General features: G+C 40.4%; 1 protein-coding gene across 4 annotated transcripts; it reads right to left on the reverse strand.

Annotated features, from left to right (window-relative positions):
• Positions 1 to 206: 206 nt before the first annotated feature.
• Positions 207 to 19,168, reverse strand: LOC134219959 (protein-S-isoprenylcysteine O-methyltransferase-like). 4 transcript variants are annotated; one of them, XM_062698865.1, is made up of 5 exons: positions 19,051 to 19,168; positions 18,604 to 18,972; positions 17,958 to 18,219; positions 1,010 to 1,119; positions 207 to 937 (listed from the first exon to the last, which is right to left on the reverse strand). In XM_062698865.1, the coding sequence occupies exons 2-5, from the start codon at positions 18,799 to 18,801 to the stop codon at positions 647 to 649; spliced, it is 861 nt and encodes a 286-aa protein (XP_062554849.1). In that variant the 5' UTR covers positions 18,802 to 18,972; positions 19,051 to 19,168; the 3' UTR covers positions 207 to 646. The 4 variants fall into 4 exon arrangements, with proteins under 4 accessions (XP_062554849.1, XP_062554850.1, XP_062554852.1 ...); XM_062698866.1 differs by having other exon boundaries at positions 19,067 to 19,162; XM_062698868.1 differs by having other exon boundaries at positions 19,117 to 19,161.
• Between the last annotated feature and the right edge of the window lie 6,861 nt (positions 19,169 to 26,029).

Below are 26,029 nucleotides of genomic sequence, written 5' to 3' on the forward strand. Positions count from 1 at the left end.
CAAAACTATACCCTGTAATCCGAATCTCGGGTGTAATAGGCCACAATATTAAAGGTGAAAGTAAAGGGAAGTGGGTAGATTTTTTTGAGAGAATACTCATTAAGTAATTTTTTTAACTTGTCAATCTAAAGGAACGAAATATTGATTTTTCTTTCTGCTAACAGATATCTTGGTGCATATCTACCTCCCACCATAATGACTTCAACTTTTTCGTCAGAATATTACATGTTTATATCGGAAGTTTGCAACTTCTCAAGCTCTTATCTGTTAATGACTGTATTTGTCCCTAAAATTAAATGTGCTTCCTCCGCGGTCCTTACATGCCCCTCATCGCGAGGAACGAAAACGAAGTTTAACAATGGAAACCCTAAAGCACTCTCACTCACAACCCGCTTCAAACTACCGTCGATTCTTCGTACACGTTATCGTAGCTGCCGGAATAGTGTCGATTTCGTCCATGGTAAAAACTACCGGTCATGTTTCTGCGATCATCCTCGTCCTCGTCTTCGCTGTCTTTCAGCGTAATCCTCGTACTATCATGCTTTCCCTTCCTTTTGACCCACTGATCACTCTCTAGCGGCGACACATCCCTACACTCCAAACCGTCAATATCGCCACCTCTGTCAGGATGATCGCCCTCCAAACATCACAGTTCCACCTTGAACCCCCGAATGAAGGGCAGCCCCGTCGACACTCGCTGCTGGTACTTGTAGTAATCTTCACCGAAGAAGTTCAGCAGCGTGATTTCCTCCATGAAGATCCGATCGTGGAAGAACTTCCAGCTGGCAACGGTGTAGATGATGAAGCACACCGGATTAGCCAGGACCACCTGCGTCCCGATGGACCACCAGAACCAGCCCACGTACGACGGATGCCTCATCAGACTGTACACGCCGTGGGTGACCAGCTCGTGTCCTTGGTGGCGCTCGAATTGGACCTAGGAAGATAGATGGAATTTTTTTTTGTTGCATACCACAATAACCGTTTACCAGAATCTAAACTGACTTACAATGTGACTGAAGTTTTTACTCGCTGTGATCATGGCTAACTTTCGTAGGGCTTCACCAGTGAAGCAGAGTACCAATCCCAAGAGCCACAGAAGCCGGTATGTTTTCATGTCTGAAAAGTTCAAGAATATATTGCGTTATTCAAGATATGTGGGCAGAGCCGCAGCGCCTTGGCGAAATTCAAATTCACAATATTTTATATAACTAGAGAGTAATCTCTGAAAATTCTCTGAATTTAGGACATTATAAAATTTAAAACCTATCACAGACCAAGTCACAGACCGTAGCTTTACGTTGCACCACCCTACTATGTTAGTTTCGAGAAGAATGTTGATCCAAAACAAAACCAGATGTTTTTATGCAGTTCTGATCGGTGCGTACATAAGGGTTTTTGAGTGGATACCTACTTTGAAATTAGTCGGGTTATCTTCAGTGAGTTATACAGTTTACTATTTCAACTCTGCCACAGCAGCAAAACGGTGAGTTGCATACTTTTTTATATATTTAATTCGTTTTTTTGCTACAACTCTTCTCTGTACAAAACGCCCACTTGCGACTGGCTAATATGGCCCATTGTTGATATTATGTTTGGTTTCATATTTTTAGATTCGATATGTCAAGGAACACGTATCAAAAGGCAGATCGGCGATCGTGGACAATCGATAAGCTGTCACAGGCCATGAATGCGGTGAATTATGGCGTGTCACAGAACCAGGCAGCAAAAGAATACGGTATTCCAAAACGAACTTCCGACGATACTTAAAGAAGGCATCAGAAGAAGAATCCTCTGAGCTTGTGGAATTGCCGCCTCTTGGAAGTTTTACAACAGTTTTAACTTCACAGCAGGAGGAGCAGCTAGTGGAGTATGCTATTCAGATGGGAGAGTGTTTTTGTGAATTGAGTTCCAAGGAAGTGCATTCCAGTTGGCAGAGAGGAATAATATTTCGCATCCATTTGATCAGCAACTTAAGCTTGCTGGTCTTGACTGGCTGAAAAGTTTTTTTCGACGCTACGAGCACCAAAAAGCACATCTCTTGCACGGGCAAGAGGTTTCACCAGGAAAAGTACTATGCAGTTTTTGACCTCTTGGAGCATATTTACGATGGGCATGCGTACCCTCCCAGCCGAATATGAAATGTAGACGAGACTGGTGTTAGCAAAGTATGTATAATTTATACCTATTCTAACAATTGCATAACTAACTAGAAAAGATGATGCTGAAGATGGTCCTGCCACATACCCCTACAAAGGTTTGAGCTAGACGATTTATCTTTAAGATAATTAATTGAATTTGATATAATAACAATTAAATAAGATATGCAAAAAAAAATCCACTTCAATTGTACAGAAATATTCGTATGCAGTAACATCTTCCAATATTTCAACTGCTCTCAAAACCTCTAAAGTGATCCTGAAAAGTTCCTGTTTGACGTTAGCACATTTCACTTTATTGACAAGAACGGGGTGGTTGGTCACATCATTGGTGGCTCAGGAAAATTAGAGAGAAGATTACTTTGCTCCAAAAATTCTTTGCAATGTATCACAAATCATGCCAATAATGGGCAATCGGAAGTCAAGAGAAAAAATCGACCGAAAACCCGCAACACTCAAAATCAGGAAAGCGTGCTATCAACGAGTTCCAAGCGACGTCGATTGAATAAAGGCTTCCAGAAATTACCGAACACATCTGCTACTTTTGACATTGCTACGCAAATGGTTGATCTCAATCCTATAGTCCAAAAGCAGAATGAGAGGAACGAACTTCTGGGAGAATAAGCAACATTAGGTAGAGCTTACTTCATCGCCTTACCGGAAGCATCTCAAGGAAGCAAATGCCGCCAAAGACATAAAACAATCAAGAAGAAACCTGGGCGTAAACAAAAATTTGAATCAAACTTTAAACTACAAGATATACTTTGTCCAGTGTGCGGATCCTTTTACAGTAATTCAAATAATGGATCCGGGTGGAAAAAATGTGTAAGTTGTACAGATTGGTTTCATATTGAATGCCAGGATACAGATGAAAATTCTGCAACATGCTACATCTGCATTTTATGAGTGCATCATCAATTAGCAGCGTTACATATATGAGACTGAAATTCAAAGAAAGTTGTTAATTAAAATAAGGTACTTTTATGATAAACAACAATTTGGTGTAACACTTACTGTAACTTTTTCTGTTAAGTTTTTTAATGTAATAATGGATAAAAATATTGTTTTCATTCGATGTAGACATTCTTATTCAACGATTGGATTCCAACAAAATATGTTGAACATTATTACTGGGAGACGTATGTGTTGCCATCTAGGCTGTCTTTCATTACTTTTATATAACGACACAAATGAAATCCAAAATTACATGTAATCTTTTTTGCAGCAGTACGTCAGGTTTCTTAATAGATTTTAACTGGTGTAAGTTGCTCAAGCATTTTAAACTTGTTCTCAATAATTCAATTAAGCCTTATTTCATAGTGGCTTCACGTTCATTTGGAAAACAGATTTATTTGTATCCGACGAAGCTTGAAAATAAATCTAAAATTGTTGCAGGACATATAATACGTTTATTATGGGGCACATTACCCCTTTACATTGGGCCACAATGACCATTTGTTGTGGCGCATTTTATACTGAAACTGGGGCGTTCTGTCCAGACTTTTCAAAAAATGGATTTAATACATTTCAGAAAAACATAGTATAACGTTTTAATAAAGTAATTTCCGTAATAGCTAGTATACTAATTTCATTCTAGTTGAATATTATTATAGTGGTAACGATTGTTATGAAACAATATCGATTATCACCAATCACCATTTTCCTTAAAGGGGGGATATTATACCTGTTTACCCCACGAATGCAAAAATGGTAACTTGGCTTAGAAACCTCGCAGTTATTAAGTGTGGAAGTGCTGCGAGGCGGCAATATCCCAGTGGATGTACAGTAGCCGTTCGATAACTGCAAAATGTTTACTTTTCAGTTAACGAATGCCGTTCGATAACTGCAATGCATTCTAGACGTCAAACGGTTGTCAATCGACGTCAGATGCAATAAAAGTGCATCCAAATGTGCAGCGCAATGCAGCTGTCATTGAGTCTGACATCAGTTTGGTGTTTAGCGGTCCGATAACTGAAAAACTGTTGCAACTATCGAATTGCAGTTAAAAAGCATTGCAGTTAAATGACTTGCAGTTATCGAACGTCTACTGTAATGCCAATAAAAAGAAGACGAAAAGCCACTGTATCCTATGTTCGATCATGATAAATAGCAGTAGAGTAGAGTGGGGCAAGAGTGCGCGTGGGGTAAGAATACGTTTTCGATTTTTTGAAGTAATAAAAAAAGATAAACTTGCAGCACTGCATCAGTTTGACAGGTATTCTGGCCAACTATTATCATGTGTAGTTGTAAACGATTTGAATAAACAACAAGGGAGATATGGAGTTAGATAACTTTTTGGTCATTTTGCTAAAAATAATTGAATTTCCGCAACTAGTATTTCATTACCATATATACATTCAATCAGGTGAACATTATACCATTTCGATAACCTATTGTATAGAGTACTTTATGGTACAGAACACCAATCCGGTTGGTTTTCCAAGAAGTCAAAACCATTACTTGAATAATTTTTGGGACTGTGGGGTAAAAGTACGCAGGAACCGGTGGGGCAAGAGTACGCATATGAATCTTCAAGTTATGATGTCAAACCCGTATCTCCGGCCGAAATAAGACTTCTTCCAAAGCGTAAAGATTCACAACTAAGAAAAAAGGGACAGAATTCGAAATTATCACAAGTTTTTAGGATAAGTTGAAGTAATTCGGTGTTAGGAAGGACTTAGCGAACAAAGCACTGAAGCGAAATAATGAAATTGTATTAGGACTTGGACACCTAAACATAGTACGAAAACACAATTTCATCTTAATGATAATTTCATTTAATCAAAAGAAACATTCATAAATTACGCAACGTTTAGCTGGGAGGGGTTGCGAGATGTGTGACGATCCATATAATTTTTAGAGGATTCATACAAATAGTGTAAGATAGGGGGGGAGGGGTGATGAAATAGCCAAATTTAACGTTACGTGATTGGTGGACTTTCTTTAAGGAAAATGCCTTTGTATACGCCTCCCGAAACCTGATATATATGTTTACCTCTGTAGTTTTTTGTATATATAAAAAACAGCGTGTTCTAATCGCTGAAAAATCTCGAGCATGTTGCGGATAGGGTATGTGTCTTTTACCGTCATGCTGTTGATTTTGCGTGAATCCAAGCAAACTCGAATTTTTCCATTGGACTTTCTTACCGGTACCAAAGCATTCGCCCACTCACTATAACATTCTTCAATGACGTCCAAGTCTTTGAAGCGTTGAATTTCAGCGTCTATTTCCCTCTGAATCGTTGGTGAGCACCGGTACATGGCTTGTTTCTTCGGTTTAGAGCCCTCTTTGAGAAGGATCTCATGTTCGATTAGCTTTGTTCTACCGAGTTTCCCAGAACTGGTGATTTCAAACGATTTAATAACCTTCAGCAATTCCTCTTCCTCATCCTGAGTTAAGTCGTGTTCAATTTCCAGCGACTCGACCGTAGGTTCCGTACTTTCGGGTATTTCGAACGTTGGAACATCTAGGGTCGTATCCGCACCCATAGACGGTATTGTCGGAAGTTGACCAATCGGTTCCAGGGTGAAGGTGATTGACTCGCTCGGTCCATCAAATTCTCCGATCTGTTCCGGTCCAGCGCCTAGGTCAGCCATTGGCCTGATGCCAAAACTTTTCCAGAAGTTACATCCGAGAATCGCTTTTGAAATTTCCGGAACTACCACAGTCGGTACTACCCTGGTGACATTTTTGTACGTGTACGGTATATTGAGGTATCCAAGGCAGCGATATTCCGTATTATCTGCCGTGCATACCCTGAGCTTCGTAGGTTGAAGTTGTAGACCATACTTCTCAGATAAATCTAACGAGTTGATCACGCTAATTCCGGCACCGGAGTCTAGTAGAGCGATTAGCTCGGTGTCGAAGACATTAACCCGTAAATAAGGACATTTCCGTGTTTGAATTTTTATCGTGTGTATTCGATTAATTGGGTCAAAGTTAGTTTTTGGTTTGGGAATCAGTTTTTGGCGAGGAATGACCGGATCCCCAGACGTGCACTCCTTTACTGGTTTCCCTGGTTCCTGTCAAATCTTGGCTGTCTTGGTCCCGCACATTTTGGACATGAACGAATCGTTCTTCCGAGATTTCCACAGCCGTAGCAGAAGACCGCTTTCGTTTCCTTACAGTCCCTCCAGTTGTGCCCAATCTTCCTGCAATTCCAACAGACATTCTGCTCTGGTCTGGACGTACTTCCTTCACCGGTATTCCTATTCATCGGCCTCACATTTCGATTATCTGTCGTTGCTCTGACGATGTCTATTTCCTCGGGATCATCGCTCGCATACTCCGAAAGACTGTAATCAACGTGGTGTATGTTTCGTTGATTTCGTATTTCCGACGAGTACTGTAAGCTAGGATCCACTGCATCAATCCCGTGATTTAGTCTGGTCAAGTGATCCAAATCCTGAACGTGGATCGTGGCGATCTTCGAGCGATAGTGGTGTCTCATGTTATCCCACACGACTTCGAATTTGCGCCGCTCCGACAAAGGTTCCGATAACATTTTGTTCAGCCGTTCAATCTCTGACACAAATGCATTAAAAGACTCCCCCTCAATTGTTTCCGTTCCTGAATTTTCAACCTGATGCCCTGATCCTGATTAGGATTCCCGAAGCGATAACGTATCCTATGCTCAAAATCTCTCCAGTCTATAAACTCGTCTACGTACGTAAAGAACCAGTCTGATGCTGGACCCTCCAGAATTAGATGGATGTCTCTTAGTAGATTCCTATCGGACACACCTTCTCGGACTGCGATCTTTTTTAATTTGTATAAAAAATTCTCTACTGACACTGACTTACTGTCTCCGGAAAAGGAGAGCTTCCAATGCTCAATCCTTCTATGCTGACGTAGGCCCCTGTTGCCTTGGTCCCCGTACCAGTCTGAACTGCTTATACCTCCTGCATATGCCCGCTCGTACTCTCTACGCGGTCTTTGGTGCGTGCTCCTGTTCCGGTAGTAAGGGCCGCTAACTCCGTTGTAGTCTTCAGAATCGCTACTGTTGCCATTCGTTGTCCTTTGAAAATGTTGAGTTTTTTGCCTGGAACCGTCCTGGCTGTTACGTTCACGCTCTGTATTTCCGCGCCTTGCTTCTGGGTAGCGCACTGTTTGATTAACGTACGTCCTATCAGTTGATTCGTAAGCCTCCAGATTGTCCTTTTGCTTGGTCTGTTCTAGTCGCGCTTCGAGCTTTGCCAGACGTTCCAGCAACTCTTCGTACGATGGCAGAACTAACGGTTTTGTACCCGTTTCCTGCTGTTTGTTCCCTGTTTTGTTATTCATCTCTTTCGGTATTGCCCCGGCGGACTTCAACCTGTTCGGCTCCCGTTTGTCTCCAGTAGTTCCTGATGGTTTCTCCGACTTGTTACTGTCCAGCTCAGTACCCCCAGCTGCCAGTTCTAGCTTCTCCTCGACTTCCACGCCTTCCGGTGCTTGTAAGGATTTGGGTGCCTTCTCTATTGTGTCCATGACTGTTTCCAGCAGCTCTCGCCGCCAGGCTTCTCCTTCTTCGGACCCAGGCTCCCCTCTAAGTACCCTATGGTAATAGTGCTTCAACCGTGAAATCAACCTCCCATCTGGTTTTTCCAGGAGACCTTTTGTCAGTTGATCTACCCGGCTCCTAATCAGGTCCACTTCCTGTTCGAATGGACAAAGTGGTCGGTACCGTCTTTTTTCTTGTTGATCTTCCTTGAAAAGCCTCCTAAGTAACCGAAGTTTTGACGACAAATCTTTCCCTTTATCGACATCCTGTTTCCTAATCAACAATTCATAATCAACCTCCTCCTGCGTTAGGTGGTCCGCGTACGGATTTGTAATGACCATTGTGTTTAGAAAAGGGTTTAGTTTATGGTAAATCAATTCAATAATTTTATAGTTCAGTTCACTAGATTCAAAATTTGAAAATTGCAAATTTGTTCACTTAACTCTAAAACCTTAGATACTAGAATTCATGCAAAATGTGTTTATGTGTAGGTAATAGAGTAATGATTCAACACTGTATAGTTTTAACACTCAGAACGCATATACAAACGAAGAAAAAAAAATAAATATATGTACAATTTCGTGCTCTTTTGCACTAATTCCAAATAAATTCAATTGCAAAATTCCCAATTTTTTAAGAAAATTCCGAAAAGCCTTTTAAACGTTGGGCGCCAAGTTATAGCACGCCGTAGCGGCTATGGGGTCTCTCGACCTTGAATCCGTAAACGAGCGGCTTAAGCGCCACCTCAATCAACATTGAGGGCCGCCCGTCTGTTTTTGTGCCCGGCAAGAATCCAAACCTCAGGGCAGGTTTCTTGAAAGAATTCAGTGGATGAGAAACGCACTAGCAAACCCGAACGGTTATAAAGTACTTCCGTTGTTTTTCGGCGAGATGACCGTCCCACGCGTAAATTTGCGATGGCTAGAGATCGTCGTTCGGTTAGTCACTGTAGCTCAAATTATCATCATTGGCAGAACCAACCTTCACAATTCTCCCTTCTCGCTTTAAGAACGGAAAAGGAGGGACTGAGTTTCCCTAGCAGTCCAACTAGGAGTAAAAATCACAAAATACGACAAAAAAAACACTAACCGAACGACATCAAAAACCTTTAGTACCTAGACATTACAAACTCGTTGCATTTGAATGGAAAAAACATTTATTTTTGTAGGGCAAAACGGCAACGATTAACAAGCATGCTTTTATTTGAATTTACAAACTTATCCTAGGATCATTCCACTTCTTCTTTTCCTTTCCTTTCTCTCTACTTTATCTTGTCTACTTCATGTGTGCGGTATTTCTAATTTTAGCTAGCTTTCATGTGTGTGTTTGTTTCAATCATTTACGCATGCGCATTTCTACTCACGGTACCGTGGATGTTTTCTGGTGCTCTGCTTTACCGACCTTTCTTGATGTGGCTCGCTGTCGAAATGGTATTGCGGCAACTCCACCAAGTGACCGCGAGGTTCGCGATCCGGCGAACGGACTGTTCGAGGATGGTTGGTCTTGCGGAGGAACGGTTACCAACGCGTGTCGTTGGACGCTGCGGATCGCAATGGCGATCGATGGCTGCTACACAATAGCGGTCGGATGGCGGGTTCGGACAACAACGATGGTCGAACAATACAGCGTCTCGTGGAACGTGCCACCGAAGATGGCAACAAAATGGATTCCGTGGGCAGCCGGAATGACTGCTCGGCTACGGACGAAATGATTCGTTTTGAAGGTGGCCGGCGTGGCCAAGACGGACGCAATGGTGACGGTGCGATCCCTTTCCGGTTCACGGACCAAAAGCCGCAACTCGGAGAGTTTTCAACGAGAGCGCGTGGATCGACGAAATGGTGGCCGAGAGGGTTGGGCGATGCGGTCGATATCCAGAGGTCGGTAGAGGCGTCGGTTCGAATCTAGTTTTCAAAAACTGGCAAATAAGAAGCCGTCAAACGGCTGTTTGACGCGTATAAGCACACACATTTTGGAACACACATATTTTACAAATTACCTTCTATTTTTAGGATACTCGCACAAAAATACTAACGAACCGCACAACATTCTTTAACTGGACTTTAGCCTAACGGAAAGGAATAAACGTAAAATCTAAAACACCAAAGACTTCTAATGTCGTTTTAACATATCACAACAGATTCACGATACTAGAGACTAAAAACTCGCACTCCCGGATCTTTCCACGGTCTCGGTTGAAATGATCCAGTGTGGTCCCAAATTGCCTCAGATAGGTCGTGAGGCCATCAACCTTCCCGATCTAAATCTTTAGCCATCATAAACCTACGAATGAAACTGCCATCTCATTCTCTCATAACGTATCGGATCTGAAAGGGTTCTCATCCTTTTGAACCCTCTTAAGTCCCACCCCTTGGTTCAGACGGTCGTGGAAGTTCACGAAGCGACCTGTGAAGCTTTGGCGGTTCATCTTAGATGAACTTGAACGTTCATTCTTTGAATGAACGTTTACGTGGAACATTTAACATATATGCGTTGAGTGAACTTGTCAGGTGTCGAATTGGTATCTATATTGAATAATTTATACACAAAAAGATCTAATGAACATTGAACCATAACTTGAATACAAGATTTACATAACAAGAACCAAAACAATTTAAATTAATTAATATCTATTTCATTCATTTACCGTAATCATCTATTATAGTTCTATTTACATATTTACAATAGCCATCATGCTACATCATCCCTTACTAAAGGTACGAAAATTTGTTTGGAATTCTTTTGAAACCAGAAGAGATTCCAAACAAATTTTCGTAGGGGTAAATCCCTAATCTGTCGACAATGATCAAAACGGAAACCAGTACTGGTTGGCAAATACTCAAAATCATACTCACATTCATACACAATTAAACTAGACTAAAGTACTACTACCGTGTGAAATGAAGAACATTTCAACGGAGTAAAAGCGGCTAGGAAATTCTCTCTACTTCAATTATCTATTTGAACTACAAGAACATTTCCAAAACAATTTCAACTTTAACTAGTGGATCCTGAACCGTGATCTACTCCAGAAATAAATCTGAAAAACTTGATCATGTTGATTCTCCACAAACATAAACCATGGATCAGTTATTGTTCACTCAGAAATGTATCCAAGAACTTGAACGCTACACCTTTCCATTCATAACACAATTTTGAGCATGGAACCAGTCAGAAGTGATTTTCCGACCATGCGTTCCATGCTTCATAATCGATATTCCATCATAAAAATTTCTTTCGAAACATTATGAGGCACACACAATACGCAAACGCCTCAATCATCCACCACTATCACACTGCCGGGCACAAAAACAGACGGGCGGCCCTCAATGTTGATTGAGGTGGCGCTTAAGCCGCTCGTTTACGGATTCAAGGTCGAGAGACCCCATAGCCGCTACGGCGTGCTATAACATGATTGGATGAATGCGTACTCTTACCCCACCCGATGCGCACTTTTACCCCACCGGTGGGGTAAGAGTGCGTTTTTCACTTGTCTTGCAATAAGGGTTCTACTAAAACAAATCTCAATAATTTCAATATTTTTTTCCCTGGGTAACATAAAGGAAGAGTATATGAATCATCGACACTGATTTGATATGCAGAAGCTTGCTTCATAAGGGCCACATGATCGATTGAAAACTAAGTGCGTACTCTTGCCCCACTCTACTCTAGGGATCAGGAATTGAATCCTAAAGAGAATGAGCAAGTCTCTCACTTATCATCTCTGTAAACATATACGATATGTAGCATCCCGCGAGAGACTTTTTTCGCAAGTTGTCATGATAGAGAACTGATTCGAGAGGCTATGTCCCATGATCAATTTCTTTTAGAAAGCTCCAATAACGGGGAGCACTGGCTCTGATGATACATTTCAACTTGTTCTACACACGGTTAGAAAAAAGTACCTAATTTTAGGTACTTTTTTTCTCTTGCATCTCCCTCCCTCTTCCCTTTGTTGTCATAAACTGAAGAGTAAAACCACTCAACAAGGGCATTAAAGTGTGGGAACCCAACGTTAAGTAATCTCATGTTTACAAAAGTTGAGTGAAATTTACCTAACTTTTGGTTAGTTTCTATTTAAAATTAAGTTTATTTTACTTAATATTAAATGAATTTTACTTAATTTTAGGAAAAAATTACTTAATTTTGGGTTCCCACGCTGAACCCCCGATTTGAGTGAAAAGTACCTAATATTAGGTACTTTTTTCTAATCGTGCACAGCTGTGCAGTAACCAACACGAAATGAGCGAAAACAAAACGAGAATCACCATTTTTCTGTGGGGGATGCCTATCCGTTACTGTTTTTCGCACTTGTATACAAGTTTGATAAATTTGTTATCATGGCTTGTTATGATTCGGAACAGTTTTCGCCTCTTTTTTATCGTTGTTCGTTATCTATTGAGAACGATTTCTGCAAACCCTGGTAGGGATACCTAAATAAATTTCGAGTAAAATCTGCAGTGAATGAAATTGGAATGTTTCGACGACATTCATTTTGAATCTAAAACTGAAACATGTAGGTCTACACCCTCGGAAATTTTGTCTATACGAAACAAAGCTAGAACGCTTTTTATACTGAAGTTGGATTTTTCTCCAGATGCAGGCAACTTTCCCAACTTCAGAAGTAGTGCGCTGGATTCATCTAAAGATGCGCTAAACAACAGCATCAATTTGACAGATAAAACTTCGGAAGAAAATTCGGTTCGGAGGTCCCGACTTCCGAATTCTAAGTTGGTGCTACGGCGATAATAATTATAACACCACCGCTGGTTTTACTTACACAGGGTTGTTACGACTACGCAAATTTACATAACTTAATTTTAGTTTTAGGTGAGAATCTAATACAGTCGCCTCTCCACATCTCGATATTGAAGGGACCATCGAGATATGGAGAGATCGAAGAATGGAAGGAAAATTGAGATGGGTACTAGATTCAAAAAAGCTCGTTTCTCTTTCTTATTCATCTACAACAAATAAGGGGTCAGACAACAATATAAAACACAAAACGGTTCTTCGATTCCAAGCAGATGCCTCATTTTAATACACCCGATTCTGTTTTACACGGATTTATTTTTACACGGCCGTGTAAAAAAATCCTATACAAAATTTTTGCAAAGTTGCTCCATTTTGCATGATTCGTCGAGAAATCATAAAACTTTTTTTACACGGATTTTCCAATTTTGAACTGAAAACTTTTTTTAAACGGAACGCATCCCGCGTGTAAAAAAGAATCGGGTTTAAGTGCTTTCGCTGAAAAGTCGTTCAAAAATTAGGAGATTCTTCTCTAAAATTATTTCTGGAGAAATTTTTGCGATATTTTCGGATAACTCTGATGGTATTTTTACAAGATTACCAACAGAAAACGAAGATACCTCCTAGACAGGATGTTGACTTATTTTCAAAATGAAAATTCCATGGTTTTTCCAGGTTTTTTCCAGGGTTTGTAATAAATGTTTAGGATTCTAAAAATACGTTGAACACATAACATCTAGAAAAAGCATTCACGAGTTTAAGTTTTACATGGTGCTGATGATTTTTTATGATTTTTGAAAAAAATGTATAAATAATTTTGAAAGGTAAATGGGAAAGTTATTGAACGTTAAACAATAATTGTCATGGATCATAATATCACAACAATTTTGAAATTTTGAATATTTGATAACATTAAATGCTAAAACTATTTCTTGGCTTACTTTAGGCAAATTCAAACATTACGATTTTTTAGTGTATTTTGTCGTCTGGAAATTGTGGAAAGAGTTTCTTGAGAAATTTCTTGAAAAATTCGAACAAAAATGACAAGGGAAAATCCTCCAGACTTCTTTTGATAATACCGTCGTGCGGGGCTTCTTTTGATTCCGGGGGCTACTTTGGACTTTTGATTTTTTGAAAAAAAATAAACGGAAAAAATACCAAATTTTGAAACAGAAAGTTACCATCCAACTATCAACAAGACACCTGATTGGTGATAATGACAATTTTATAGTAATTTTCGTTATAATTCTTGTTTTAAAATGTCCAAAGTAGCCCCTGATTTTTCAAAAGAAGCCCCGCACGACGGTACTTCAAGAAATTCTTTCGTAAATTCATTCAGAAACTCTTTCAGGCATACAATCAGAAAATCATCCAAAATTGTCTCCAGGAATTCCATTAGTAATTCTTCTAGGAATTTATTCTGAAACTGCTCCAAAAATTTCCTTTAGAAATCGCTGTAGAGAAAACATAAGGAATTTATTTGGAATTCTTATGCTAAGGATTTCTTTCTGAAATTCCTTATTCTGGGAATTATTTCTGGAATTCCTCTGGGAATTCATAAAAGTATTCCTCCGGAAATTCCTTCAGAAATTCTTTCCCTTGGAAATACTATTCCCTCGGGAATTCTCCAGTTTGTAATTTTCTCTAGAAAATTGAATCCGAAAATTCTATGGCAAAATTCTACTAATTTCCGAATAAATTTCTTAAGAAATTTCTGAATAAATTCCGAAAGGAATTTCAGAAAAATCCAGAGAATTCAATATGGGAGGGGGACATGATAAAAGTAAAATAGCGTCTCTGCCAGCAAGTACAGTAGACGTTCGATAACTGCAAGTCATTTAACTGCAATGCTTTTTAACTGCAATTCGATAGCTGCAACAGTTTTGCAGTTATCGGACCGCTAAACTTCAAACTGATGTCAAACTCAATGACAATTGCATTACGCTGCACATTTAGATGCACTTTTATTGCATCTGACGTCGAACCGTTTGACGTCTAAAATGCGTTGCAGTTATCGAACGGCATTCGTTAACTGAAAAGTAAACATTTTGCAGTTATCGATCGGCTACTGTACATAGATTTACAAAAAAATCATATGACACAGTTAAGATCAGTTTAGACCAAACAATAGACAAAAAATGACATATTTTCCCCCTGAGGAAGAAACAATCCCCGTGTCGAAACGTCGGAAAAATTACATACTCGTTTCATTACGTTAAAGCCTAAGAAGCCGTTTTATACTGAAATTTAAGAAACTTATTGAGTTCTTTTAGTGGAATGTCTTCCCTTGTGTAACTGCCGGTGACGTCCACACGTCTAGGCAGTGGACGTCCACACGCCCCAAACTAGCTCACCTCTCCTCAGGGCCGGCTTACCTCCTGCTCAAAGAACACACGACACAAGACGTAGCTGAAGTGGACGGAACAAGGAAGGATCATTCAGATGCATGCACCAATATCATTAAAGAAATCCATGTACATTTTAATTATTTATATATTTTTCTTATCATGTTAGGGTTAGTTTTTTTTTGTTTGGTTAGTAGATTCGTTGCGGCCGATAGATGTCCCGAGAAGCATACGGAGACCAGGCTCCTAACATACCTGTGGTGATGCGACAAAGGGGGGATGGCAAAGGTGGGCTCGCCCGCGAACTCTGGGTGCAATGCACATACGGCCTACTGCGGGGCGGTACGGGTAGCGGAGCTTGCCCCCGGCGTCTATCCTCATCGTATCCGAGGCTTTCAGTATTTCGCATGGGCTTCGCGTGGGGATCTGGAGTCCGGTGGGCAATGATTCTGTCCGCCACTTCCTGCCGATGATTTCCCAGATGGCCTTGCCCGATTTTTCGTCCTCTACTGTGCTGGCGACGCGTCGTCTCGGTCTGCCGGAAATACCGGTCCCAGGTCTTCCCGAGGGAGTGTGACCGATGGGGCCACTGCAGAGTGTTGGGATTTTGTCCGGGCTATCTCCGGTCGCAGAAAGTGCTGGCGACGGGATCCAGATAATGGTATTCTTGCGTTGAGTTTGCCACAGAACAATGGCGGCGTTTGAGGTTACCTCGTCAAGGCTAGGGACGTAGCGGTTCCTGCCTGCGCGGAACTTTTACGGTTTACGATTTCTGGTGCACCCCGAATGGCCAGAAACTTCCTGATGGGTTCGAGAAACGTCTTGGATCAGAACACAGGCTGGGCTTGCTTTGGCCGGAAACTGCCCCGACCAAGTAATACTTGCAATCCGGTGCGGGCCACCAATCAAGAAATACTTCAGAACCACGTCTCGCGCTTTAGAACTCGGGCGAAGAAGCACCGTGACACTGGACACCGTTCTTGGAACTCCGCTGAGGAAATCGGCAATAGCTTTACTTCGGCCTCACCGCGTGGTGACCCTTGATCACTTGCTTGACAGAAAAAAAAACTCGATTTATCGGACACTTCGACTTTTCTCCTCGCTTGGTTGGTTCCCGACTGCTGCGTCTCGTGACCCGATACGATCTCCTCGCTATCTTCTATTTTCTCTCTTCATCCCCACCATAGGGGTGCCAGTGCCATCGTCGCCCACGAGATTTGAGCCACACGGAATTAATTGGTTTTACACGTTCAAGGCAGAATAGGCGTTTCCAAAGTGTACACTGTACACCTATTCTACCTTTGGCTACTGCATGCGAAGTCTCAAAATAGTAATGGTTAGTATATGTTTTTTTTTTATTGGTACCCACGCAAATGTACTGATCCTTGGTACCGAAAACGGTAACACTTGTCATAAGACGAGTTTAATACTATTTCATTTAATTCCACCATGTTGTAATTAATATCGATTCGTATTTCGACTTCAAAAGTAATGCAGTGTAACGTGGTGGAAATAAATGGAATAATACTAAACTTGTCTTTTTTTTGTTGGGGCGTAGAACCACTGCGTTCATTGAGTTGAACTTTTGTGGTAAAACTCATCTTAGTCCAGGTACTAAAATTTAATAATTCCTCAAAGAATTCCTTTGGAAATTCTTTCAGAAATTCCATCAAAAAAAAAATTGTGAAAGAAATTCTAAATGAATTTCCGAAGGAATTTTGGTTGTATGAATTTCGGAATGAAATTTCAAAAAAAATCCTGGAGGAATTTTAGAAGTATATTTTGAAATAATTTTCCGGGATTCTTGAAGGAATTTCCAATGCAATTCTTAAAAGAAAATTCTATAAGAAAATTCTAAAAGAACATGTGGTTCACTTTCCGAAAGAAATCCCGGTAGACTTCATAAATGAATCACTAGAGGAATTTTCTAAATGATTTCAAAATAAATTTCCTGGTGGAATCTCCGAAAAAAAATCCTGGAGGGATTATAAATAGGATTCCGTTATAACATTTCCGAATTTTTGAAGACATTTTAAAGAACACGTAGAATTTCTGAAGGATTCCCGAAGTAATTTCATTCCATTCCGAAGAAATTCCTGAATACAAGAAGTCCTTCGGGAATTTCTTGGAAAATTCATCCAGAAATATTGCCGTAGGTATGTATTCAAGTTTTAATATAAATTTCCAATTTGACTACTGCTGCCCTTGACAGTATATTAAACTACACAAAACCTTTCAGACTCAGTAATGATTGTCGATAACACGGTAAAGTTTATCAAAAACCGAGATTCGTCGAAATCATTGCCGAGATCACGACCGTTGAAGGTGATATGAATAGAACATGTTCACTTTGTCTCTTGCTGATTTCCCTGATTGGTTCACGAATTCCCTGATAATTCCCTATTTTTTCCAGGTTGACAATAATTCCCTTATAATTGCAGGTTTTTCAGGTAGTCGACACCCTGGATTTTGTGGGATGAATCGGCGCACGAATGATACATTTCTGCAGAAATTCTTAGAGGATTTTTTGCAGATATTCTCGAAAATTTCAGCTGAAATTACAGTATTCTGACTAGCAAGCTTGAGCAACTTGTAAAATAGAAGTTTTCTCTGTTCTCGCAATAACCATGAGGGGAAAATAACCATCGAAGTGTCAAATTTTATCTAAAAGTTAAACGAATCGGTGGAATGGTTCACAGCCTAAGTATTCTTGATGTGCAAGTCACTGATCCCAGCAAGCTAAACTGTCAGGAGAGATGCAAATATTTGCATATTTGTAGTTATGTCGTAAACAAACGGTGGCACAGCTAGAAATGTCGTAATATCTCGATTAATCGATTAGTAACTAATCGATTGCTCTCGATTCTTGTCGATTATAGAATCGATTAATCGTTGGGTAGAAATCAATTAAAAATTTATCAATTATCCCAACGATGAATCGATTAATCGAAGTAATCGACATCCTTATGATGTCGTAAAATCCAGATTAATCGATTAGTCTCTCGATTCTTCTCGATTATTCACTGGGAAGTAATCGATTCAAAGTTAATCGATTATCGCAACGATGAATCGATTAATCGAACTAATCAATTAATTTTCGACATCTCTAGGCACAGCTTGGCTTAAAAGTAATAAAATAATTGAACAGGTCAAACAGTAATTTAAAAACTATAGGTGTAGGTGAAAAGATAAACGTCTCGCGACTACTACAAAATACTCACCAGGGAAGAAATAAACCTCGATGAAATACTCAACCCAACTGGCCGCTGCCGCCAAGGCATAGTGAAGTGAGTGGTTCAGAATGAATGAGTCCGGCGAAAGAGTTTTTGGATTGCAAAATGCTATTCCTAGATATTCCGAATAATGGAATACGGACATCAGTGTGACATAAACTCCGAATGATTTATACTCTTCTGGGCAGTTTTGGAATATGAGTACCCCCAGGGAAAATACTGCTCCTAAGAACGTTGCTCGCACAGCAATCTGTAAGAATAACAATAAAATTATTACGATTGAAGTCTCGTAGGCTATTGTTCAAGGTTTTCAAACTCTTGACTGTGTCCATTAAAACTTTTAATCTTCCTTTAAAGAAAAGATAAAGCGGTCTAAAAATAGCTACCGTTGTTTTGTTGTTTCCGATCGTTCTCGGCAAAGATTCGAGAATACTTGTAAGTTATTCAAAGAAAAGTCAACAAAGACGCAATCGAATCTCGTGCAAACGAGATGTGTAAATTTCTCGTAAACATCTTGAACATGACTTTCATGATGAAGTCATCAGCGCTTCCAACTGTTCATTTTCAATTTCTCAACTGCGAGTGGTAGGTATTTCTCATGACTCACTTATGATTTGTAACAAAAGGTCCTCACCTGATAATCTTTGGTGACAAACTTCAATCGGATGGCAACATTCAGAACTAGATAGTAAGCCCCAAGAAAGCCGGCTTTGACCCAGAAACCAACATCTCCGGCGAACACGTCCAACTCGAAGAAAACCCATTGCAGAGCTAAGCTGAAAACGGCACTAACAAAGCAGTACAGGCTCAGCTTGCCTTCGTAGCACAGCATCTTGCTGCGATCGTTGCCCTTTGAACAGCTGTTTGTTTACTAAACACAAGGCTACTTTTTCACTTTAGAACCCTGACTAGAACACCGTGGATTCAATCAATTTGCAAAAACATTCTCTGTTTTGAATTCCTTGGTACTGTCCTGCTGCAGCTACGTTTCGAGTATCGATCCCTACAGAAAAATAAACATTGCACTTTTTAAGAAAAATAATACGTAAAATTTGATTGAAACACGTCGCAAATGTATTACACGAAATATAAATTACGATTAGAGCATAAAATAATCACTAAAACACATTATTATAAGACTTTTTACGCGATATTGTGGCAGCTGTTCTAGTAGAAACCGAACTGTTATCTGCACTCACCGTCACATAAATATTTCGATTGCAATTTGAAACGCTAAGAGAGTAGGAACGGTGAGAGGAAATCGTGAGCGTAAAAAGTTAGTTTTGTTTTGATGCTTTCATTCGTTACAGTGATGGCGGAGGACAATTATACCAACCTGCTTACAGTCACCTATCGCTCATTGGGCTACGATTTACTTGGGCTGATGTTAGCTAACTGTATAGCCCGAAGGGCCCAAGAAAGGGCCTGTACGGCTGCCATCGGCGAACAAGCTTTGAGTATGAAGCATGCTTGGAACCAGTGATAGGGCACAATCATAAAAGCGATCCAATTTATAATCGATTGGTCGGATCAAACAGGCGTAGGATAACTGATACATACTGATGGATAGTTTTTGGAAAATATTTATGTCTCCAATCGCTCGTCTCCCTGCACACCATGGGCGAGATTGCTGCAACACCGCACACGAGAGCGAACGAGGCACGATACTAAACGCGCGCGGGACAGACAAAACTCGATTTTCCGAAGGGAGAAGCGCCAACAGGAAGATTGACCGTGAAGAGACGAAGCAACTGTACAAACTGTACCGCGCTAGTAACACACGGAAGCTCTATGTGAAACTGAACCGTTAACCCACGTGCCGCAGCCTGACATAGGGGAACGGTTCGCCACTTCATCTCATAGCTCCTATTTCCATCCCATCAAAAACAAAGCAATGGAAAGGAATTTGGTTTGTTTATTATTTTTGGGATTTTTTTCAGCAGTGAGCAGTATGAATAGAAATCTTCTTGGGGCGAGCGTGAGGTGATCCAAAGGTGGCGATAACACTACCAAGAGCACCTGAATGACTATGTGGCAGGAAACGAGGGCGGCATGGTGACGAACCTGGGAGCACGCGCGCAAGACATAAGTTTTCCAGCTCCGGATCTCCAGGAAACCCAGGAGTGAGTGGCTTCAAATTGCTGAATAGAACGATGACATCAGCTCTCCGTCGGCGCACACAGTGTTGCTTTTTGCCGATTTTGTGCGCTTTTTTAATAACATCGTTTCTGTTGATTTTTTCGCTGTAGTTTGTTTGGAGAAGACGTTAGATATGAAAAGGACCTTTTTTTGAGAAAATCTGTAAAATGATTAATCCACCTAAAAGTGAGATAAAAATTTTGCTTAACCATCGAAACCAGATATGAGCCTAGTGTCTTGAAAGCTGTGGCGGATAGTATTTCAAGCCACTTTGCCAAAGAGATCCCATACCTATGACTTATATAGCACGAGATATGTAACATTTTCTGTGGAAGGTCCCTGAAATCAGTTTTTTGAGCATAACTTTTTTCTAGGTTTCAGGCATTTTTACCACCTTCTACAAAGTTGAACCTTGTTTTTACACGAAATTACACGTGAGTTATATAGATTTCAAATGTCCCACTTTTTACTCTACTTGTACACTAATTTTATGTAAATGCTATAGGATCACAATAAAAATTAACCTGTGGTAGGTGGCCAATAGGCCCATAGTATATTGCAACACTATGAATTGAGCTGATGTCTGTATGTCTTTTTGTGTGTATATTCGTGTGTATGTTTAGTCATTTTATAGACACATTGTTTGGAAATTAGATAATAAAAATTTTTCACAAAAAGCTTCATGAGGAATTTGAGTTCATTATTTATTATTGAAAATTTGGTGGCGGATTGTTGGACTATAGTAAATGAGAAAGGAATCTTTACCGATGTGTGTAGTATTCTGGTTTTTCAAAACTAATCCATCATCTTCTTGCAGTATTTTGTGAAAATAAGTTTTCTATTATTATTTCAAGTATTTTTCTGTTGACAAACGAAGTAAATATTTCGAGTATCACGATCAATCTGGAAAACAATGTTTTCTTCTAGAACGCACCCCACCTTTCTTCGAGAAAAAATAATAGACTCATACTATCCACGCAGTTTCCTGTGAAAAATTGTTCATTGCTTAATTCCAAAAAATGGGTCTATAAAAAATGGGTCTATACATACTCACATACACACGAATATACACACATACAAACATCAGCTCAGTTAATCGTTTTGCAATATACTGTTGGCCTATTGGCCACCTATCACAGGTTAATTTTTATTTCAATCCTATAGAATTTACATAAACTTAGTATACACATAGAGCAAAAAGTGGGACATTTGAAATCTATATAACTCACGTGTAATTTCGTGTAAACACAAGGTTCAACCGCGAGATAAGAGTAGCCATACAGCAATTTCAGAGTACCTAAAAGTTGTGTGCGCCATTTTACGCCGGAATAAGTTACACGATTCTAAACCACCCATATAAAAATACATTTTTTCAGATAATATTTCAGTTTTAAGAGATAGAGCTTTGCAATTTTCTACAAAACGTGTATTTTTGTTTGCCAAACAACTTTGTAGAAGGCGGTAAAGTGCCTGAAACAGACAAAAAGTTATGCTCAAAAAACTGATTTCAGGGACCTTCCACAGAAAATGTCACATATCTCGTGCTATATAAGTCATAGGTATGGGGTCTCTTTGGCAAAGTGGCTTTTTTTTTAACTATTGTATTTATTTGGCAGGCTCAGGCGTGTATAACACTTAACGGAGCCGAGACTCTTAATGATATTTACAATCGATATCATCTTATTATCAACTGTTAGTAAGGGACAGGGACAAAGACCAAGATACTCGTGGCGACTCAAGGTTAGATTGCGTAATTTGGTGATGGACGGGGTTGGGATTTAGGTTTGAGGTATTTCAGCTGCTCATCCGGGTATTTGACGTCATGTCTGGTTTGGCGTAGCGTCGTGCTCGGGTTTTAGTTCTTCAGGGAGCATCTTCCGGATGGCCAGAGCTTCATGGTACACGAAACAATGAGACAGAGACAAGAAGAAAAACTGAGAAAGAAAAATAAAGAAGTATTAAACTTTGATGTCAGACGAGCAAAGAAAGGCATAGATGGCCTGCAAATACACCACATCGCGATCTCCCAAAACACCTCTTAGTTCCCGGAAGGGTTGTTTACCTCGGGCCACAAGGGTATCCAATAGTTGTTCTCTTGAGGCGCCATTTTCCGTGCAATACCAAACTACGTGATCGATGTCATCGTAACCGGCTCCACACCTACAAAGATTGCTATCGACCAGGTTAATTCTATAGAGATGTGCGTTTAGTGAATAGTGATTGGACATAAGCCTCGACATCGTGCGAATGAAGCCTCGGCTTAAGTCCTCACCTCTGAACCACGCTCGCGCAGAAACTTTAGGAACTATGGAAAATAGCCACCGTCCAAGTTCATTGTGTGACCAAATCATTTGCCAATTTTGGAGAGTACTCTGACGGACTAATGGGAAAAACTCGTTGTTCGAGATTTGTCTATCATAAACTTCACCTTCCTGTGCGCCCACCTTTGCTAGCGAGTCCGCCTTCTCATTGCCATAGATTAGGCAATGGGACGGGACCCATACAAAGGTAATCTTGAATGATCTTTCGACCAAATCACGCATCTGCTCTCTTATGTTTGTAAGAAAGTAAGATGCGTGCTTAACTAGATTCATCAACTGGAGTGCCTCGATAGAACTAACACTATTTCAGAATGTTAAATAATGGTCTACGGGCTCATCGAAAATTATCCCCAAAGCGAAGTTAATTGCTGCCAGCTCAGCAACATAAACCGAACACGGTTCCTGAAGTTTTCGGAAGGTGGTTGAATTTTCATTGAAAACACCGAAGCCAGTGGATCCGTTAATGCGAGAACCATCAGTGAAATATCTGTTGTTGCAATTGACATGTCCATATTTTTCGGAAAAATAGGGGAATAGATATGTGTCGAAGGTGATCTGGTATTCCTTGAATAGCATGTTTCATGGACAGATCGTATTCAATTGAGGAACTGTCGTTGATGAAGTGGGCTCGAGGTGGATTATAACATGGAAGACAAAGATCTGACGATATGTAGGTGAGGTAGACCCTCAGGAATCTTGACTGACGAATCAGATCAAGCATATTATCGAAATTTTCCAAGACAAGTGTGTTACTTGTTCCACATTTGATCAGTATTCTAAGTGAGAGTTCCCAGAAACGGTGCTTTAAAGGAGTGACTCCAGCAAGTACCTCCAGGCTCATGTTATGCGTTGAATGCATACAACCAAGGGCAATACGCAAACAACGATACTGAATTCGTTCCAATTTGATCAGGTGGCAATCAGCTGCTGAGAGGAAGCAGAAAGAGCCATACTCTAAAACAGAGAGAATAGTCGTTCTATAGAGTTTGATGAGGTCTTCCGGGTGAGCACCCCACCATGTTCCGGAGATAGAGCGTAGAAAATGGATCCTTTTCCGGCATTTCTCTATCAAATAATCAATATGGGGTTTCAGGTACATTTGGAATCAAACCAGACTCCAAGGTATTTAGAAGATAAAGATTGATTGATGTCATCATTCAACAGCTTTAGTTTCAGTTGAGCAGGGTACCGCTTCCTAGTAAACACAGCCAACTGAGTTTTTGCGGTGAAAACTCGATCCCCAAATGTCTGGCCCAAACAGTCAGATTATCTAGGGTACTTTGCAATGGTCCTTGCAAGACAGCTGCACATGGACCTCTTAGGGAGATCACGGCATCATCTGCAAGTTGTCTAAGCGTGCATTGTCCTTCCAAACAATTGTCAATATCTTTAACATAGAAATTGTAAAGCAAGGGACTTAAACATGAACCTTGGGGAAGGCCCATGTAGCTATTTCTGGAAGTTGTCAGAGTGCCGAGTGTGAAGTTCATATGTTTTACTGACAACAAATTGTACAAGAAATTATTCAAAATAACGGGTAATCCACTACTGTGCAGATTTTCTGACAGTACTTCTATGGAAACTGAATCAAAAGCGCCCTTAATATCCAAGAAAACTGAAGCCAGTTGCTCCTTGTGCGCATAGGCCAGCTGTATATCTGAAGAGAGCAACGCTAGACAGTCATTTGTTCCTTTACCTTTTCGAAACCCGAATTGAGTATTTGACAGTAATGCATTTTGCTCGACCCAATGGTCAATTCTTGAGAGGATCATTTTCTCCAATAATTTTCTCATGCATGATAGCATGGCAATCGGTCGGTATGAATTGTGATTAGACGCTGGTTTCCCAGGCTTTTGAATAGCTATTACTTTGACCTGTCGCCATTCAGGTGGCACAATGTTGTACTCCATGAAACAGTTGTACAAGTCAAGTAATCGTCTTTTTGCGATATCTGGGAGGTTTTTAAGAAGATTGAATTTGATGTTATCGCATCCCGGAGCAGAGTTGTTCGATGAAAGAAGAGACATAGATAGTTCCAGCATTGAGAATGGTCCACCCAAAGAACCGGGATCAGTGATTGATTCTCGAAATAGCGGTTCTGCTGGTACGGAGTCTGGACAGACCTTTTTTGCGAAGTTGAATATCCATCGATTGGAGTATTCTCCACTCTCGTTGGTGTAAATGCGGTTCCGCATGTTGCGGGCCGTTTTCCAAAGTGTTGTCATTGAGGTTTCTCGTAATAGTCCCTCGACAAAACGTCGCCAGTAGCTACGTTTTTAGCCTTGAGAAGATTTTTGAGCTTTCTTTCAAGCCTCAAATACTCTTCAAAAAGATCAGACCTTCCGTGTTTACGGAAAGCCTTGAAGGCATCAGATTTCTCAGAATACAACTTAGTACATTCATCATCCCATCCAGGAGTGGATGGCCTTCTTATGACAGATGTACTTGGAACGCGTCGTTTCTGAGCTTCTAGTGCGCTTTTGAATCAACTCGGTAAGGAATCGATATTCATCCAGTGGTGGCAGAATATCAGTTGATTCAATACCAATTTCTACCGCCGATGCAAATGTTTGCCAGTCAATGTTCCTCGTGAGGTCGAATGGAACCTGAACTGGTACTGATCGTTGATAGCCATTTTTGATTGTGGTGACTATCGGCATGTGGTCACTACCATGGGGATCTTGGATTACATTCCACGTACAATCTAATGATAGTGAATTTGAGCATAAAGACAGATCTATTCGACTTTCTTGACCTTGAGGTCCTATTCGAGTTACTTCACCTGTGTTCAAGATATTCAAGTTGAAATCGTCGCACAAATCATAGAAAATAGGCGCTCTGTTATCGTCTCTGGTTTCGCCCCATGCAATACCATGCGCATTCATATCGCCCAATATTAAAACTGGGGATGATAGAAGAGAGACTGCGCTCCAAAGGTGTCGACGACTAAGCGAGGTATTTGGAGGAATATAAACTGAAGCTATGCAAAGATCTTTATTCTTTACATTTACTTGGCAAGCGACGATTTCCAAGCCATTTACAATTGGGATGGGAATTCTGTAAAAGGGTAACATTGTTGATCCCCAGAAGAACGCCACCATAGTTATCATCCCGATCTTGGCGAATAATGTTAAAATCGTGGAAATTGATTTCATCTTCAGAAGAAAGCCATGTTTCACAGAGTGCAAATATATCGCAATCGGAGTTGCGAATTAAAAACTTAAACACGTCCAATTTATGTTTCAGACTATGACAGTTCCACTGCAGCACAGTGATTGTATCTTGTATGGCCGTATTATCCATCGAAAGATACAAGTCCTGCAAGAAGGGCCATGAAACAGTCAATTGCTTCAGATAACTTTCAACTGTTGGAATAAAGAGGTCAATGATTGGCCTCAATGAATTCGGAATATTGAATAAGTTCAAAATACGATCCACAAGGTCCTTAAAGGATATCAATCCTCGCTTGGACGAGATTCTTTTCTTGGAAGTGCGAGTAGCAGTTTTCTGCTCGGAGATATTCCTTGACTGATGTTTCTTTGTAACATCAGTTTTAGGCAATGGCGGGAATGTCTTACTGCAACATGGGTCAAAAGGAGC

This window comes from Armigeres subalbatus, chromosome 3 (assembly GCF_024139115.2).
Source record: "Armigeres subalbatus isolate Guangzhou_Male chromosome 3, GZ_Asu_2, whole genome shotgun sequence".
NCBI classification, from domain to species: Eukaryota; Metazoa; Arthropoda; class Insecta; order Diptera; family Culicidae; genus Armigeres; species Armigeres subalbatus.

Coding starts and splice junctions, on each gene's coding strand:
- LOC134219959 (XM_062698865.1), bottom strand. CDS start 18,801: ATGCTGTGCTACGAAGGCAAGCTGAGCCTGTACTGCTTTGTTAGTGCC. Junction 1,120..17,957: donor CGAGGTTTATTTCTTCCCTG/GTGAGTATTTTG, acceptor TGAACTTTTCAG/ACATGAAAACATACCGGCTT. Junction 938..1,009: donor GTAAAAACTTCAGTCACATT/GTAAGTCAGTTT, acceptor CTATCTTCCTAG/GTCCAATTCGAGCGCCACCA.